This window comes from Brachionichthys hirsutus, chromosome 2, assembly GCF_040956055.1.
Source record: "Brachionichthys hirsutus isolate HB-005 chromosome 2, CSIRO-AGI_Bhir_v1, whole genome shotgun sequence".
In the NCBI taxonomy this organism is placed as follows: domain Eukaryota; kingdom Metazoa; phylum Chordata; class Actinopteri; order Lophiiformes; family Brachionichthyidae; genus Brachionichthys; species Brachionichthys hirsutus.
Window position 1 is genome coordinate 9,030,592 of NC_090898.1, and position 19,369 is coordinate 9,049,960.

General features: G+C 43.1%; 2 protein-coding genes across 2 annotated transcripts; both read left to right on the forward strand.

Moving 5' to 3' along the window:
* The first annotated feature begins 1,052 nt into the window (after nucleotides 1-1,052).
* On the forward strand, nucleotides 1,053-7,644 carry cacnb3b (calcium channel, voltage-dependent, beta 3b). The gene is made up of 14 exons (XM_068751243.1): nucleotides 1,053-1,097; nucleotides 2,895-3,014; nucleotides 3,231-3,353; nucleotides 3,723-3,844; nucleotides 4,066-4,115; nucleotides 4,426-4,445; nucleotides 4,626-4,706; nucleotides 5,895-5,953; nucleotides 6,162-6,262; nucleotides 6,390-6,541; nucleotides 6,945-7,040; nucleotides 7,131-7,301; nucleotides 7,396-7,442; nucleotides 7,515-7,644. The coding sequence occupies exons 1-13, from the start codon at nucleotides 1,053-1,055 to the stop codon at nucleotides 7,423-7,425; spliced, it is 1,170 nt and encodes a 389-aa protein (XP_068607344.1). The 3' UTR covers nucleotides 7,426-7,442; nucleotides 7,515-7,644.
* Nucleotides 7,645-11,086: 3,442 nt separating this feature from the next.
* On the forward strand, nucleotides 11,087-18,472 carry rnd1b (Rho family GTPase 1b). The gene is made up of 5 exons (XM_068747219.1): nucleotides 11,087-11,217; nucleotides 11,740-11,827; nucleotides 17,493-17,602; nucleotides 17,768-17,902; nucleotides 18,227-18,472. Exons 1-5 carry the CDS (start codon nucleotides 11,098-11,100, stop codon nucleotides 18,470-18,472), a joined length of 699 nt encoding a protein of 232 aa, XP_068603320.1. The 5' UTR covers nucleotides 11,087-11,097.
* The last annotated feature ends 897 nt before the right edge of the window (nucleotides 18,473-19,369 follow it).

Sequence of the window (19,369 nt, forward strand, 5' to 3'; positions counted from 1 at the left end):
AGTGAAGAATTGTTAAGAGTCAACATTTATACTGCACTTCCTGCCTTGCTTTATCAATGCAATTTGCTATTTAGGTACGATTTCCTCTTCTGTGACCTCTTTCTGTTTTTAGTAGTTTTTATTGCTTGTATTTTTTTTAGTCCTCCATCGCTGCAGTCCTCTCCTGTTGTTAGAAAGGCTCTCTCTCTCTCTCTCTCTCTCTCTCTCTCTCATAAGTCATAAGGCCACCACGAAACTTAGCCCACAGACATTTTTTTTTTTACTGAAAGCCTTGGTTAAGTGCACTTAATTCTTCAGCAGTCAAAGTTGAGTCAGAGGGAGGCATGCTGCCTCAGTGACCACGGCATGGACAGTAAGCATGCAGGCTAAGAACAAGGCTTTCTCCTTCAGTAAAGATCTCTCTGTTCGCTTATTAAAACATCTGATGGACTCTAGATGGCTTCACGCTGACTCATCGCGGCATTTCTGTTCAGTCGGTTCAAGCATCGCCTTCCTGTCAGGAGGATGGCGTGGCTCAGACAGACCAATTATTTCTTAATTCAGGTCCCCCTCTTGCTCTACTTTCCCTGTCAGCCAACTTCATCTTTTTTTAATTTTTTTATTTTTATCACTGAGCTTATATATATTCTGTCTTTGTTTTATCTTATTTATAGAAATCATATTTATGCCCAGTGAAAACTCTGCTTTATGGAATTCTCTGTGATGTTTGAAGAAGAAATGGAAGAAAACAAACTTAAAGGGGTTAAAGAGAGATATATGAGATCTTGGTCGGGTGGAGAGGAGAGGAGAGGAGAGGAGAGGACTCCTTCTCTTGCATGGGCTGGCTCCACACTGTACAGACCTACAGTACAGCAACAGTATGCGGGAGTGAACACATCATTGCTGCAGTCAAGGCATCAAATCTGTACAGGAAATAGCTGCTGAGGCAACGCAGCAGTGCCAGTTGTGAAGCACTTAGCCTGAGCGTGCCACCCCTCTCTCTCCCTGCTGAGGGGAGGAAGGCTCTGCCTCCTTCTGTGCGATGGGGAGGCGAGAGCGCCGGCAGCATAGCCATGTCTGCCTCCGACTCGAGTGCTACAGGACTCATCTGTAACAAGGTACGCTGTTGATGCTCTCTGTTTGGGCGGATCACTCTTGCATGTACCTTCAGTCTCATCTGTCTGTTTTCCTCCTCTCCCTCCTCCTCATTTTGCATCGGAAGAACTCTACCCTGCCTCACTCACTTTGCCAGCATCTCCCCACTTCGCCTTTAATCCTCCGTCCTTCTCCTTATCTATTTTGGACTTGCTGCGCCGTGCAGATTGTCCATCTGTCTCAGCATGCTGCTGTGCAGCTCTGCTTTGAACTCATGGACCCATCTGTTGAATGGATTTTGACTTTTCCTCGTCTCCTGTTGTTTTATTCAATAATTCCAACATAGAAACAATGTGTGATATCATATTAGCTTTTTTTTTTTTTTTGCTTAGTCAGTTTCAAGTGTTTGCATTGGATGCGTAATAGTTACATCAATCCATTATGAAATGATGAATAAGGGAGAGATTCCTATATAAAGCAGTTAAAATGGAAATAAAAACAAAAAGCATCGGCATCACTTCCTTTAATACTATAGTCCTTCACAAAAAGAGGAACCTTTCAGTTAAAGGATGGTAACTTTGAGAGTTTCCCTGCTGAACGTATTAACGAATCTGCCTTTTAGTAGGATAAATTAAAATCACACCATTTAAAACAAATAAAGAAATATCTTACAAGCAAAATATAATCGGAATCTTTTCTTTCAGCATTTATGATGAAAGATAGCCGAACCCGTAGCCTCTCGTTATCTGACAAAAATGTCTCAGAACATCTGTATTATAAATAATGTCAGTTATGATATCTGTTTAATATCATTGAAGCTCATTTAGAATCAGTACAGAATGAAGGAAAGCAGTCTGATGCTTTAGCAAAGACAGTAACAAAAACAGAAAGCCTGTCTTTATGGTACTGACTGGTGTGAAAGTGTGTAGGTGAAGACAGTGTGTAGGTATTTGGTGTGAGAAAGACAGTCTGAACGTCAATATGTCCTCCTTGCTCATCAGCAGGGCTTTAATTATGTCTCGTTTCCTCCGGTGGTGGATTCGTCAGACTCTGGCAGGCTTTGATATTCAAACGTTATCCACAAAGTCGGAGACAGATTCAGTTAAAGCAGTTTTCTTTCAAGGGGGGGGGGGGGGGGGGGGGGGGCAGAGGTGACAGGTGCAATGAAAAAAGACAAAAGAAGGATGTCATCCTTATTGGGCTATATTTAGCTGCCTAATGTTGATGCTCCTGTCTGGTGTGTGTGTGTGTGTGTGTGTGTGTGTGTGTGTGTGAGGAGTCTTCCAACGGGATGCTGATGAAGTGAGTGAAATTAGGGCTCTGGTGATGTGAGCTTCGGCACACGGGCTCAAAAACACTCTTCATTTTCCCTCATAATGTTCACTGAAAAGAAAGAGGTCTAGTGCTCTTGTTTTTGTGATTGATGTTTAATTATTTTCCATGTAATTTTTTGTTTGTGTGACTGAATATTGCGATTTGCATCCGAATTTGGAAAATGTACATACTTACCATGTGGATAGGGCATGGTGGTGCTGTTGTCTGCACCGTCGCTTCACAGAATGTTCTAGGTTTGAATCCTGAGCTGCGGCCCCCCCACCGGAGTCTGTGTGGGGACCTTCTGGGCACTAAGCTACCTCCTGCGGTCCAAAATCATGCAATATGAGTGAAACTAAAAATAGGCTGTGTTTGTCTCTCTGTGTGTCAGCGCTGTCGTAGCGGGGCAAAGACACAGAGACGTGGAGGAAACCTGTTTGGCTCTGCATCGGATCAGATCATGTCTTCTCTCCTGTGCTAGTCACTCCTCTCCTCTTTCCTCTCAGGGTTCAGCCGATTCCTACACGAGTCGCCCCTCGGATTCCGACCTGTCCCTGGAGGAGGACCAGGAGGCGTCTCGGCGTGAAGCCGAGCGCCAGGCTCAGCTCCAGCTAGAGCGAGCCAAGGTGAGCGCCCAGTGGTCAAAGTTGGGCTTTATAGTCCCTCTCAGTTCCTGGTGAAGAGCATGCAAACAGCTGAGTCATTCTAAGACTCACAGCTAATACACAGCTAATAGATCAGCTAAAACTGATTCAGGCTGATGGACAAAAGTGATTTACTCTATATAATTTTCTTTGCATTTATGTTTTGTTGTTGTTGTCTGTTTTTTAATCTTGCAACAGTCCAAACCAGTAGCTTTTGCAGTGAAAACCAATGTGAGCTACTGTGGAGCACTTGATGAAGACTGTCCAGTTCAAGGTGCCGCCATTAACTTTGAAACCAAAGACTTTCTGCACATCAAAGAGGTGAGAGGCCTTGAGCATTAATATCGAGTAGATGCTATCAGCCCCCGGGGTGTCTCGAACCAATAAAACTATTTGCACTGCGTTCCTTCTAAACTGAACTGTGTAGTAGTGAAAGTAATCAATCATCCCAAAAAAAAACATGTCAGCATAGATTTTTTTTTTCACTTAGAATAAAATTCTATTCCTTATGAGTGCGCCCTTTTTTATTTTTGACATATACAGCCACCACAACCGCTTCCCACTGTTATCTCTTCATATTGCGTCACGAATATTGTCAACTGCCTGCCATGTGATGGAGAACTTTATCCATGTGGACACATCTTACAGCACAACTCCTGAGTCACAGAAGGTGTTGTCACTGTCCTGCAGAAATACAGCAATGATTGGTGGATTGGTCGGCTGGTGAAGGAAGGAGCAGACATCACTTTCATCCCGAGCCCAGTCAAACTGGAGGCCATGAGGATCAAACAGGAGCAGAAGGCAGCAGCAAGGTCAGCGGCCACTCATCTCTGAGGGATGCTTCTGTTTCCACCCTGCTGCTTGTCTCTTTCCTTTGCTCTAATTCACCAGCTTCCTGCCTGCCTTTGAAAACCTTTTTTTTTTTTAGCTAGTCTTTGCTCAAGTTTTGATCTTTTTTGTGTGGCCTTCGTTCTAAATTGCCTCCTGAGGGGATTCACGCATAAAGAAGCTCGCATTATGTTTGACTCCACAGGAAAGGAAACGCTTCATCCGGAGGCTGGAGGGCCACGCCGCCATCTGCAGGTGAGCCATGCTATTGTCTCGGCTCGGTCTTCACTGAGACAACATGGTCTCACGTGGACGTGCAGACAGGCGTATAAGACTATTATTGGACTAAATCTTTAGTCAGTAAGTGATACATGATTAGAAATATCCTTCCATGATGAAACAAAGGGTACAGATCATGTGATGGGGGAACAGGATGGACCTCAAAGTAAAAGTGCCTTATCTATCTGTATTTTCTTTATCACTACATAGCCTTAAAGTAACTCATAACGTATTGCCAGAGCTTAATTATTATCTTGCTTAATGTTTACTCTGTTTTGAATGAAAGCCAAACAGAAGCAGAAACAGGTACGTTTGCATTGCCTTTATTTCACTTCTGTTCAGTTCATTTAAGAACGCATGTGAATATCCTGCTATGTGCTGCATTTCAATGCAGTTCTCACGATTCTCTTCATTGTTAGGGACACGTTTATCATTATGATACATGTGTTGTTCTTTACATGCCTGTCTGTGTTTTGGCCTGTGCAGACTGAGCATGTTCCTCCATATGACGTGGTCCCTTCTATGCGGCCAGTAGTGCTGGTGGGTCCTTCGCTCAAAGGCTACGAGGTAAGAAATCAATCAGCACTGCTTCTCAGGTTTAAGTGCAAGATGATGGAGGGAGACACATTTTTTCTCCATTTGGATTTGATGAACCTATAACTTTTACATGACAAGAATATCACATAACTTCTCCGTCAGATTAACATTTTACTATTTTAACAGTCCCCTGACTTTTCCTCAAGAATTGTCATAACGAATATTCAGTTTTTGCTGAAGATTCTTTGATCTTTAAACAATTTCAGCACAGTTAATGGCCTCTCTTCCTCTGTCTCTCTTCTGTGATGATGTGCGCATGTTGTTCAGTCTGTCTGTGAAATATTTATGCACTGCTCCTGCGATGTGCTTTGGGAATGCTCCAGTGGTGAATGAGAACCTATCTTCCCCGCTCTTTGTTTTTCTCTCCCCCTGTTATAAATGTATTATACACATATGTGATAATTTATGAACAGAAATGTTTATGTCATACATTCATGATGTGGTTCAGATACAGCTGCCTGTCATTATACACTTGTCCAGAAGGTGGGAGGCAAGAGTGCTACCCACTGCACCACCGAGACCTATATGTTACCAGAGCAAACATTATGATGAAGAGACAGTAGCATTGTTGACTTTAGGCCAGAGGACCAGCTGACTGTCTCCTCACATCCACTCCACACAGCACATCAGGAAAAAGCACAACACAACAACACTCTAACGGCTGTGGTAACTGCATGGCTTTGGTGGTGGAAGGAAACCAGAGGAAACACACAAACTCCAAGCTACGATTCGAACCTGATACCTTCTTACTGTTAGGCAACAGCGCTAACCACTACACCACCGTGACACCTTTCCGTGGACCACACAGGAATCCGAGTCCTTTTTAGCCCTGCCGTAACCAAAGGGCGGAAAGCCCAACAACAGACATTTTGACAAATAATGTATATTAATAAACGCTTAAAAATGTTCCTCAAAGCAACAGTATATAAAGGGTTAAACAACCATTTGCAGTATTTATATAGATTCTTCTACTTCAGGCGCTGCCACGGGCGGTAGCCTTCTAGAGCCGCTAGTTTCCAGGATTTCCTTCAGAATTAATAAAGTTATATCTTATCAAAGGTGTGAGGGGGAAACATTGCAGGCATCCGTGAATAAATTGATGAATACTTGTCTCTCCTAACTCCCCTCCAGTCATCATCCTCTATCCTTTCTTTGCAGGTAACAGATATGATGCAGAAAGCCTTGTTCGACTTCCTAAAGCACAGATTTGATGGCAGGTAGGCAGAACTGTCTGTCTGCTGCAGCCCAGCCTGCAGCAATGCTGCCACTGAGCTGCAGAGCCGTCTGCGGGACTCAGCCGATCATGTTTCACGGTCAATACGACACTTGATGATGACGACTTATTTTTAGCAGCAACAGAGTACAAGTTCGTCCCATCCTTTGCAATGGAATGTGATGTGATGTGATGAGACGCTTCTTCTGTAGGATCTCTATTACACGGGTGACTGCTGATCTGTCACTGGCGAAGCGCTCGGTGCTGAACAAGAAGGCCATAATGGAGCGATCCAACACGCGCTCCAGTCTGGGTGAGAGTTGTCTTTGACCTTTTTGAGATCAATAAAGATGCATACCTGCTATGAATAGATACCTCAAGTCAAGACTTGCTTGGTTAAGATGCACGGAATGCCTGTCTGTCTTTCAATTTGGTGACAGCTGAGGTTCAGAGTGAAATTGAGAGGATCTTTGAGCTGGCCAAGTCTCTCCAGCTGGTCGTCCTGGATGCCGACACCATCAACCACCCGACACAGCTCCTCAAAACGTCCCTGGCTCCCATCGTCGTCTACGTCAAAGTCTCCTCGCCTAAGGCAGAGCATAACCCATAAAAACTTCTGAATTTATTCTAATGTTTCGTCTCATAGAGTTGCATATTATTATTGGAATTACAGGTTAGACAATAGAGATCAATTCAAATCAAATGAATCAACTATAAATGCTTAATTAATCTCCAAAATCGGGATAAAAAACTATAATTGATCATTACTTGACAAATATATTTATGTAGCTAATGATTCACAGAAGGCATTGCTTACATGCAGTTTAACACAGAGACAGGCTTGACAGCTTCTCAGACTGGATTTAGAGCACACAAGACGATGGCCAGTTTTTGAATAATATGCTAGGATGAAACAATAGGAGATTAGATTAGATTAGATTAGATGTATTTTTTAAACTGCTTGACATTTTTTTTCCATCTGGCTCATTTGACAGGTTCTCCAGAGGCTGATCAAATCTCGAGGGAAGTCACAAAGCAAACACCTCAATGTCCAGATGATGGCGGGAGACAAGCTGGCTCAGTGTCCACCTGTATGCCACTCAGAAATAAACTCACAATTAAAATGAGTTCAACACATGAAAAATCAGATTGTTCTTCTGTCTGTACCTTTTAACCATTAGGAAATGTTTGACATCATCTTGGATGAGAATCAGCTGGAGGACGCGTGTGAGCATCTCGCAGAGTACCTGGAAATTTACTGGCGTGCAACACATCTCCCTTGTTCTGTCCCTGTTAACCCTTTAATGGACCAAAGCGTGATCACCCCACCCTCAGCTAACTCCAGCCAACAAGTGAGACAAACGTATAATTAGTGCTTTAAATAATTAACAAGTGGGATACAATGTTTACTTTGAGATTTATGCCTTCTGTCTGTCCATTCACTAGTTTTCTGAAACTCAAGAGTTGATAGAATGAAGCTACCACAGACCTAGGTGAGAAGAAATGTCTTTATCTTGCTTATTTTGATCACCTTTACTAACTGTTGCTATGGTTACTGTTTCCAGTTCTATTTGCACGCAGGGAAGGAGCAGCAGCTTGTGCCGTCGACAGGGGTCGGACGCGGAGGTCATAGTGCACGGAGGACCAGGGTGCCTCCAGGGAGCAGCAGCAAACCTCGTCTCTACAAAGCTGGCCACTACTTTCTCTGGCGACGTCTGAGGTGAAGACAAGAACAGAAGCACAGTCCATTAAAAGAGAAAGGAAGCTGGGAGGAAGAAGAGAAACGAAAACAGGGATCAGGAGATGGAGGAGGATACGTAGGGCTCCACCTCACTGCTGCCCCCTCGGCAGAGCTCCCTATTCCCACTGGCACGCGATAACTCAGGGCCACTTTCTACAGCTGCATGCCTACTGGTAGCTGGAACCAGTACAGCGTTGCAGTCACTGCACATTGCTCTCCTTTCAGCATCCCTTCCACCCTGACCTCGTTCCCAACTCCCTGCTTTCACACTGGAGGTCACATGGCACGACATTGCCAATCCATTTGTGTGATCAGAAACCCAGAATTGACTGTCCCAGAGGCAAATTGTACAGCACTGTAACATATTGATCAGTATAGCACAAAATCCAAACTTGAATATCTTCTTGCCACAAAGGGTTTCTTCCACGACTGACCTGCTTCACTATTCGGCCAAAGAGTGCAAAGAATGAGAGGAAACTAATTATATCTGTCTTCCATCACTGCAGCTCTCTGTGAGCCTTCATTCCAGTTTCACTAAATGACACAATGAAGGCACAATTATTCGTTCATAACTTGATTCATCCAGTAGATGTTTTTTTTGTTTAAAAAAGCATCACTTTCAGTTAATTTATTTTCTAACATGCCTAGCTGAACTATCTATTATTCATACCATAGCCCTCAGTATAGCTACCTTATAACAACTATTTAGAAATAAAGATGATGTCATTTAAAAATGTTGGCATCATATAAATAAAACGAAAAATCACCAGCCCAGATATGCAAAATGTAGCATTAATTAATCATAAATAATCATTTCTTTAATCTTTCTGATTGTCAGCAGTTGTACATTAGCATTATTTTTTTTCTGATCTGAGAAATTTAAATACAGTGTGATCAAAAATCTAGAAAGTCTCTACCTAAAGTAAAATTGAAGGCTTGAGACTGGGATAATTGGCTCTGTTCTACTATTTACTATTAAATAGTAATACTATTTTATTTTGTTTTTATTTTGATCAAACTTTGAAAATTGAGAAATAAAAAAAGCGACATGGACGTTTTAATGCTCCCAGACGATCAACGATAACGTCCTGTTGAAAAGACTGGAGATGAACCGATGCATCGATAAATAGCTTTATTTAGCTTTAAACCTTTAAATAGGTTTATCTGCATCTTTTTGAACATATCAGTGGAATAATTTAAATTCACAATTGCAATTCAGTAGCAAATATAATGGGCATGTTTACATGTGTAGGAAGGGTGACCGCTGGTGTCATTTATGTTATACTGTCATGTACATTAAATATACAACGAATATGTATACCATCACTTATAGTTAAACACCACAAATACTAAAAGATTAATTTCAATTTGTAATTTGTGTTTATTCATTCATCTATTTACCTCTTACTAACAAGCATGAATGCATCATGCACTTGAAACCCTCACTTTAATGCATCAGCTCTTATTTAAAACACTGTAATGAAATTCTGCTAACACCACATATGTAAATACTCTAACGTATGTGCATGACATATTATATTCCTGTTTCATCAGAAGGGCTTTTTTGGGGACCATCATCACATGAGCCATTCGCTCTTCAGAGTAAATCAACCATAACCAGTCACATGATCAAAGCGTCACTGTACATACTGTACATCCAATATGCAGATATTAATATTATTAGTAGCAAACTGCACAAGTACATTTTTACAAAAGGTATAAAGCCTCAGAAAAGCATGTTTCTATATGTTTCCCTGTTTGTTTTTAACAATGCACTGCAGTTGTTTAGGATGAAACACAGAGAGCACAGCCACTATAGACACACATTTATACTTCTGTTTATTTCATTTCTGGCGCAGGAATGTATTTATTTTTATTCATTTATTTTTACAAAAAGTGAGTTATTCTTTGGATGTCCAAAGCACAAATTCTTTTTTATTTTATTTTACAATTATCAGTTCCTCTTGCATTTTAAAATCTGTATGCAATAAGTCGGAGACAGCAGAGACTATCAAGACATCTCTCTCAGTTATGATGGGATGTAACCGCACTATTATTATTTACATGTTGCTTTATGATGCAATAAATGCACTGAAAGTTTTGCTGTACTAATCTCCAACACTAAACAAGTTATCTGCTCTAATGATGGCTGCATATGTCACGTGGTTTGTGACAAGTCAGTAAGAGAGAAGACATAATGACTGAATGATGTCAGTCTCTGGTGATGACGTGTACAGGGGGTGAATAAAACACAACATTGAAGTAACATTTCTGTGCGCCGTTTTGATTTCTCATCAGTGATACGTATAACGTTCCACAACCACCAGAGGGAGGAAGTGGTGCATCTGTCGCTTCAGAGGACTACGAGTATTCTGTCCAACAAAAATATAGAGACATATAGTTTTGTCTCTTTTTAAAAATAGTCAGTTTGATCGGATTGGGGATTTCAAACAAGAACCATTCGGAGCTGGAACTAACATTTGATGACTTGCAGGTCATCAGTTTGTTCCACTATTGTATTCCAACAAAGTTCCTCTTTTTTTTTCTCTAATCAAATGTTTATGATAACAAAAGGACGGGTTGTAAAACACAGCTAGGCTCCGTGTGGGGGGAGACTGGTGCAGAGGTTTATGAATAAAAGCAAACTTCTTTAACTCTCTGTTGCAAAAAGTGCAAATGTTCTGATACCAGCAGTAATTGATTGCTGCGCAGACAGTGGAGGGCGGCTTATTGGCCTTTATCTTCTGTTCTTAACTAGATTGTGTCTCCATACAGTAGCAGTCTTTGGGGTGTGAAAGGCTCTGCCTCTGGGGCAACGTTCCCTCTAAGGTGCGCTCGTGCGTAATTACGCACAGCTGATACGGTCTTCGCGCAGCGGAAAATCTACGTTGCGCACAAAAAAAAAAAATCCTACCTAAATTGAAAATAACATAAACACGTAAAAATTCATTCCGTGCTATTTTCCACTGAGTCAGTGAGTGTCCGGTGACTGGCTGCTCCGGCTAATGATGAGATTCACATGTTTTTACTCAGCTAATAGACGCCATTGTGATCGGAGTTCCAGGACTACAGAAAAACACAAATGAACATGAAACAATGAAACTCTGAGAATGTAAACCCCTCACATTATCCTGAAGGCCTTGTCTTAAATGCAGCTGTTGTACATTTTCTTTTGATCAAAATAACTTGATTTTGCTCCAAGACGACGCCGCGACGATGCGCGGTGGAATGGCGCGCTCCTATTGGCTGCCGCTCGCCTCTATAAAAGAGCCGCAGTGGCGGATTCAATTAGATGAACCGCCAGCATCCCTCCATAAGCACCAGGCTCCGGGACGGGAGGGGGGGAAGAAGATTCGGCCTGTTCTGTCGCCTCGTTTTTCTTTGAACTCTTGCCCATCATCAGCATCATGAAGGAAAGGAGGAACGCGCAGGCGCTCGTGGTCCGATGCAAGCTCGTGCTCGTGGGAGACGTTCAATGCGGGAAAACGGCGATGCTGCAAGTGCTGGCGAAGGACTGTTACCCCGAGGTACGCGATGGCATCTCATGCCTGTGGAGGAAATAAATAAATATATATATATATATAAATACACACACATAATTATACATTCACAATTGCGCATTATTTTTTTGACAATCAATATCGCATTTTCTTAGAATCATTAAATATGGGAGTGGAAAAATCGGTGCGCATTTTCGTAGAATTGTGTATTATTATTATTATTATTATTATGTAAATCACACGTTTACCTGAACGCGTTTTAATGCAGTAACTTATGGGCACGATTCATGGATGTGTATACGCGTTTATGTTTCTTCACAATGAGTGAATATTTCCACGCAGTGAATATTTCCTGCTATACTGCAGTGATTGATGCAGTTCATTTGACTGGAATTACTTTCTAAGGACTTCATTTGACGGACCTCCCTGCGTGCGTGTTTGCGCGGCGTCCTGATCCGTGGGAGAAACCCCTTTCCCTGTAGCGCACTGACTGACAGACAGACAGACACCTCCCCACTAATGGCACCATGTTGTTTAATTGCTCTCCAGACCTACGTGCCCACGGTATTTGAAAACTACACGGCCTGTCTGGAGCTGGAGGAGCAGCGAGTGGAGCTGAGTCTGTGGGACACTTCAGGTACGGCTCACCTTTTCTCTGTCTGTCCACTCCACACTATCCTTCCATGCTTTTCTGGGAGTAGACTTTGATTTTCCTCCTTGATGTTTCTTCTTAAGCAGCTGTGGATCACAAAATGATCAACATTCTCAGTCATCTTTCATCCTTTATTATTTTATTTTTGATTGGCGGTGGCGCAGTGGTAAGCGCTGTTGCCTCACAGCAAGGAGGTCGCAGGTTCAAATCAAATCTTGCGGCCTTTCTGAGAGGCGGTAGCATGTTCTCCCCGTGTCTGCGTGGGTTCTCCCCGGGTTCTCCGGCTTCCTCCCACCACCAAAGCATCAAAGCTGTGATTTCATTCTGTGTGGGTTTTTAAACGGTACATAGCTTTTCCAGACTTTTCTTTACAGATTTGTGTGTCTGAGGATCGTTTGATCTCAGAACTTTTGTAAAGCTTAACTTTACTACGTAAACAAAACCTGAATTGATATCAAATTTTTGCACATATGGTAAAATAAGAAGTTGAAGTACATTTCTCTGCCTACGTTTCACTGCAAATTAGTCGGAAATAATCAGATTATTCTGCCACTGTTGCCAGCATCATATGTTAATTTGGACTACGCATCAAAAGGAGGTCAATGTGCCACTGTGGATCTCCTCACAGCTCTGCTGTTGACTGCTGACCTGGATACTGTGAACATGTCTGCAGCACCTGTTTGCTTCCCTTCATGCTCATTGCACAATGACCCCCCCCCCCCCCCCCCAATCCCTTCTGATCCACACAAGTGCTCTCTGTATCTGACTGGGTCACTGTGGATTATCAAATTGGCTCGTGTGTGGGTGGGTTTGTTTTTCTGTTAATGCGTGTCCAAAGAATAAAAAAAGAGTCTTTATGGAACAGACCCACTTGTTCTAGATGATGCAGTCTTTACCGTGCCCCCCCCAACTCATTAAAGTAGCAACAGGAAGAAAAAAAAAAGTGAGCATAATTCTCCTTCCAGACCAAATCCTTCTTTTTAATCTCAGAATGTGGAATGCAGTCTGGCCAGTGGCAGCGAGCCCGGGTCTGGCTCATAAGACAGCCTGTTGAGCAGGAAGGCTTTCTGGAGCACACAGACAGGAAGCAGCTCAGAAACTCGAGTGACCTGCATTCGCCTCCATATGTTGCTCTGGGTCGCTCATCCAAACAGCACGATTCAGCAGATTAAGCCTGAATAGGACCGCTGGGTCGCCCCATCCCACCGACCCACAGAGACTGACCAACAGAATCACTTTCCTTCTTTCCGTCCTTCCTTTATTGTCTTAAATGTTTTCTCTGTTAAACACTTTCTTTGCTGCTTTCCCCACTCACAATCCAAAATTGCATGAAATAGCTTCTGGGTAATTTGCATGAAGAGCAAAGAACACAAACAAGTAAGATTCAATATAAAAATGCAACTCGAACGGTGTTTTAGAAGAACACGCACCTCCACCTATGCTCAGTGGTACCCTTTAATTCAATAATTTAATCCAAACTAAAACTGGATTAGTAACAATCAAACTGATCCACATCTGTATTTGGATAAAATTGTACAAATCCTAGATTCTCACCCTTCCTAGTTTTGTTCATAACGATCCACGTACTATTTTCTGAGAGCGTTTGATGGGGTCTGTCCGGTTGGCCGCACCTTACCGCTTCCTCTTCATACTGTAATTCGATATAATTATGCAAAGCGGTGCTCCTGCAGCCTCATCGTACCGAGAGCATCTCCTCAGTATACCGACTCCCTTTCACTGATTGGACTGACTCCATCAGTGGCTCCACATTGCAGCCAGCTCCTTCATCTCCTCTTCTCCCAGTCCTGTCATGGATTTACAGACCAAAATCAATTTGCTGGTTTTAATCGGCCTGGTCCAATCTAACAAGGGGGGCGGGGGGGGGGTGAACACTGTCCAACTCATGTACATAGTGAATAATGAGTATTTCTATGGCGTGAGTGAGTCATTTATTTCAGGTTTAATGGTCTTGTTGATAAAGCCCTTGAGATTCATAGGATATTGGACATATCAATTTATTTTCTCATTAATGAATAAGATTGGGGCTAGCCCGATATATATTTGTATAAATGAACAAAAATGTAAATATCGCTGTCTATCAGTCATTTTTAAAGTCACTGTCGAGCCTTTTTAAATGTTTGTTTCAAGGCTGCAACTAATAATTATTATAACTATAAATCAACCAGTTACTTATTTTTAGGCAGCTAATGAGTTGTTTCAAATTGTGCTAATTTTTTTTATGTCATTCTTAGATAGCGGTTGTGGTTCAGCGGTGGAAGCGGACAAGTTCCGTTTAAAGTGATTTGCTAATAACATTTGTGTTGATTGATTGCGGCTGCTTTCGATGAGGCAAGAGTTTAAAATAAACTATTGTGACTATCAGCAACTTTTAACTGTAGGATTTTAACAACTTTATGAAAGCTAAAAATGAATGAACGCTCTTGTGCTTGAGCTTGTTATAGCAGCACAGATGTGGTGCTGCACTGGAACAAAGAGGCATCCTCTCCTTTCTTCTCAGCGGTGATTCTGAAGCTCTGGCATGTGAAAACTGGGAACAACTGTCTGACACTATGCATTGTGCTTTCTGGCCCGGTTGCAAAGACTGTAGTCATCAAGCTGCAGCAACAGCTCCCAGCCAGCTGGGTGTGGGTGGAGGGGCAGAGCTGCTCTCATCCCCAAACCTGTGAGTCATCCCATCACTGGATCATTAATCTGTCTGCTTTCTCACTCTCGCAGAGGAGTGTGCTAATGCTAATGATGAAGGAAGAGTTGATTTAGCTCACATGCATGAAAATACAATTACAATTTCGCTCATGCACACACAGAAAATCAGACCCCCCCCACCACACACACACACACACACTAGTGGCAGAACACAAGGTCCATCGTCTCGGCTTGCAAAGCCTACTTCCGCTCTCTGGCCCAATTTCCACTTTGCCGCTTAGCTCTGGGCACGGCACCATCGAGACGGACGGAGCCAGATTCAGTCAAAGGGATCGGGATATATTCTTTCCTTTTCCGCCCATGTAATCGGCCTCCCTTTATGGGCTTCACGCCTCAGAAACGCTCCTTCTGTTGTCGAATCATGCTCCTCCAGGAAAGGAGGGGAGCATTTGGAGAGCATGCTTCAGGTCTGCATGTGTTCGGATTTCTTCTATGGGAGCCATTTTTTTAGTGTGCTGCAAAGAAGAGAGGGAAAAAATCGGGACGGAGACAGGGGCCAGTGGACAGGGACAGGGAAAGGGACATGTATTATCAGGCTGCAGGGGGTGGGGGGGGGCAGATTGATGGTAAAGCGGGGCTCTTTGTGATCTCCCTCAGTCGGTGACACTCTCGCTTTCTTATTTGTCTTCCTCCTGACTTTTTGTCGCCACGGGAGAGGCATCCATTACTTCCAGGTTTAGAAACGGGATCTTGGTGCGCTTTGCTTCAATATGATTTCTTATATTGTTCTCTTTAAAAATACAAATACATACATATTAACTCAACCCCTCCATGTCTTCTGCACTCTCAGGGTTAGCTTTAATGGCAGACTCATTAACCCCCCCCCCCCCCCCCACACACACACACACACCGTGAGGCTTTGCATTGATCGCTGCATTTAGATCTGTGGCCATTTAATGCAGAATCACACCCAGCTTCCCAGATGTGTGATAAACCATTAACCCCCTGTGAAAGATTTTAGAGCCCTGTCATTGTTCTCCTGTGAGATAACCCCGACCGACACACACACACACAGAGACAGAGAGACTTATCCCACCGGTTGTGCTAATTTAAAGCCTTTCAGTATTCGCAGTCAGCTAACGTAAAGTTGCCTCGTGGCTTTTCTCCTACTGCACCAAGTATAAATGGCATTAAGGTAATAATATGATCTGCATTCTGAAGGTTAGCAGTGGCATCTACTCTCCTTGTTAAGCCTTAATTTAAATCATGAAGTTCATGTACCATTGTGTTGCTGAGAATACAACAAACCTTTTTTTTTAAATATATATCCTAAAGCATTGAACCGGGGTTAAAACACAACAAGCTTGTTTTTCAGGACATTGAACCCTCAGCTTGTCATTATTCCACTCACAGTTGGCGAATTCAGTTTTCGCCTTTTGATTATGTGGAAAATCATTAAGGCATTCATGAAACAGAGCCATGTGCTGTTTCATATGTTCTCTCTGATGCACTGTTTCGTCTGTATATCAATTAGGACGCTTGTCTAATGTCTAAATGATTGATTACACAGACTGTGTCTGTTATCTGTAGCTATAAGCGGAGTAGTGAATGCCTTTTGGGATTCTCGTGGAGCCTACAGTAAACATGCTGATCCCACTGAGCATCTAATTGGGTTCACCTCTGGCTGCTGCCAGAATTAAATAGTGTGTCATTAGGTGCTTGTGATGGATGGATGTCTGTGGCACCCATCTTTTCTGCAAAGCGGAGGAATGTCCCCAACAAAAGGTGGGTGGGCAATTTGCAGTGTAAAATGATTGATTGGCAGTTAAGGCAAGCCTTTATGGCTAGGTGGGAGGAATGCCTGATGGTGGATTCCAAGGCTGTTGCTGTGGTAACAGAGGGACTGGAAGTATCATGCGGTGAGCAGAGGATTTTCTTCTTTTTTTTTGAGGGGGGGGGGGGGGGCGTGACTTAAGGATTCTAAGCATGAGTGGGAGCGTCTGCCTGCCCCGAGACCCGACATTCTACTTGCATAATCTGCTGCAAGAGAAGATCAATGAGGATTCAGTGCTCGGCTGTCATCTTCTGTCCCTCTGAAATGGTAGCAGAGCATATGGCATCAGGGAGAGGAGCAGTCTCATGGACAGCAGAGTGAGGATCAGCAGGGGGGGGGATGCTGATTGTGCATATGCTTTCTTTATGCCTCCACCACGCTGCTGCTCAGTCACCCCTTTTGCTCTGATTAATTGTTGACTGTCAAAGTTATCGGTTTCCTCGACAGCCGCCGCTTAAAATGAATGAAGCAACCCAACCCTGAAACATATTAGATTGCAAATTTAGCAGTGGCCTTTTTTCTTTGATACTCAGAAATTAAAATGAAATTGCATCCAAATGCATCAGTCCCATGTAACATGTTGACTAGAAGAACCTCCCCTAGAGTTTGGAATCACATTGGTGTCAATATTAGTTTGATATTTATTGAAGAAAAAACTGAATAGCTTTTAAAAATCAATCTTGACAACAAACAATCAACACGGTTTCAGCAACAGTTTAATCTTTGCTGCAAGTCCGTGTGTTAATCAATAGTTGTCTCGCATTAGTGAATTCCATCACTCCATCTGGAAAATTACTTGGATCCAGCTCAGACTTTAATCTTGTTGGGATGACATTTTGTACTGGCCCCAAAAAATGAAAATGTTAACGTTTTTTTTTTTACCATTTCACCATAAAAATGAGGAAAACAGAAAATAAGACTTACTGCCAATATTTCATAATGGTGGCTCCGCAAGATTCCTCGCAAACGTTTGTCTCTCAAGTCGCCGCTGAGCTCATTTCACCACTGCAATCATCCTGCTTTGAATTCCTGTGGTCAAAAGGGGCTCATTGGTGGCTCAGGGAACTGCTTGAAATGAGATGCCTACATTTTTTTTTACGGAAATGTTGTCTTTTATCCATATTAATACGTCTTTCCCTTCTGCTATCCAAGGTTCTCCATACTATGACAATGTGAGGCCCCTGTGCTACAGTGACTCCGATGCCGTTCTATTGTGTTTTGACATCAGCCGCCCAGACACTGTGGACAGCAGTCTGAAGAAGGTAATAGCAGCCATCATTCTGTTTCTTGCCCCCCCCATTATCACATACTTAAAATCAGCAATTCCTGCAAACACAGATTTTCTCTTGACATTTTACACTCAAACTGGGCCCAAATATATTTAGATGTTCCAATTCACTGTACTCGATGTCCTTCTGTGTCCACAGTGGAAAAGTGAAATCCTGGACTTCTGTCCGAGCACACGTGTCCTGCTCATTGGCTGTAAGACTGACCTGCGTACAGATGTCTGCACACTGATGGAGCTGTCCCATCAGAAACAGACCCCCATCACCTATGAGCAGGTGAGACAAAAGGAGCCGGACAGGTAGACTCTCAGGAGCACAGTCGTGCTTTTTCAGAAATAATTGTGGGAATTTTTTGTACTCATTATTTGCTAGAAATCCTTGCTAATAGAGAGGTTGGATTACAATTACAGCTACAAATAAATTAATATATTTTTATTATGGCAAAGGGATCAAGAATATATTGAGTCCCCTACTGTTCCCTTGAGGAGCCAATGACTACACGCTCCTCATTTTCATTTTGCAACCGTTCTAAGAGTCTGCAGGTGCGTCTCTGCCTGGTGGATGTCATGAGCAGCGTCTTCATTCATCCATTCATTGCAGGGCTCTGCTTTGGCCAAGCAGCTGGGTGCGGAGGCTTACCTGGAGTGCTCCGCGTTCACCTCAGAGAAAAGCATCCACAGCGTATTCCGCACCGCGGCGATGGCCTGCATCAACAAGCTGCAGCCCCTCCCAAAGACGAGCCCCTCCCGCCGTCTGTCCAAAAGACTTCTCCACCTGCCCAGCAAGTCAGACTTGCTCTCCTCCACCTTCAAGAAGGAGAAGGCCAAGAGCTGCTCAGTCATGTGAGTGAAGATGTTTGGGGTTGCAGTCACAAGATGCAACCCCAAGCCCCCCCTCGCCTCTTTGGTCTCGGGGAAGCGGGGGGTGGGCCACAATGGTTTTGTCAGGGCCTCCTGCCGAATCCTTCCCTCACCCCCCTCCCTCAGAAACCACACACACACACACCTCAGAAGAGATGGACACATTGCTGTCCACTTGCTCCTGAATCTTTTAGCGCACGTCAGTCTTTTTCCACATCTTACCTTCAAACCAGGTCGAGGTTTGACCATTGAGCTCTCATTTCTGCACCTATAAACACGATGCAACAAAAAAAATGGTGTTACATTACTGCCTGATCTTACTCTCTCTAGGCACATGTTGGTTTTGTCCAAATTGGATATGTGCAACATGTGACATTTGATCTTGCGCTGTAAATGCCTTTCAGATGATTCAATGGCTATTTTTCTAAGTACAAAATGATATCTAGCATGATGCTGTCAGGAATTGGCAACACCTCATTTATCCCTCTATGTAAAGTGTGAAGTAGCTATTTAGACCCATAAAAGCACATGGAATTAGGGCGAGTAGTGGGACAGACCACAGTGAGAGCTATCGCAGACTGTTCTGATGAGAGCAAGCGCATTGGCTTTGAGTGCAGACATAAGTCTAGACTATTTCACCCTGCATGGGTTGTTGGTTCATGGCTGTGTCACTTTAGACAGTCCAGCTCCACAAGCTTTGGGCGGACCAGTGGAGGAAGCTGAAGATGCTGTATGTGTACAAAAAGCAAGGGCACATCAAAATTAGAGGGGAGGTTTGGTCAAACTTCTGGTGTCACAGCTGGAGTCTATTTTGAAACACTATTTTGGTGATGGGCACATTTTAGGAGCTGAGTGACCAGGAGCAAGAACACAAAGCGTTCAT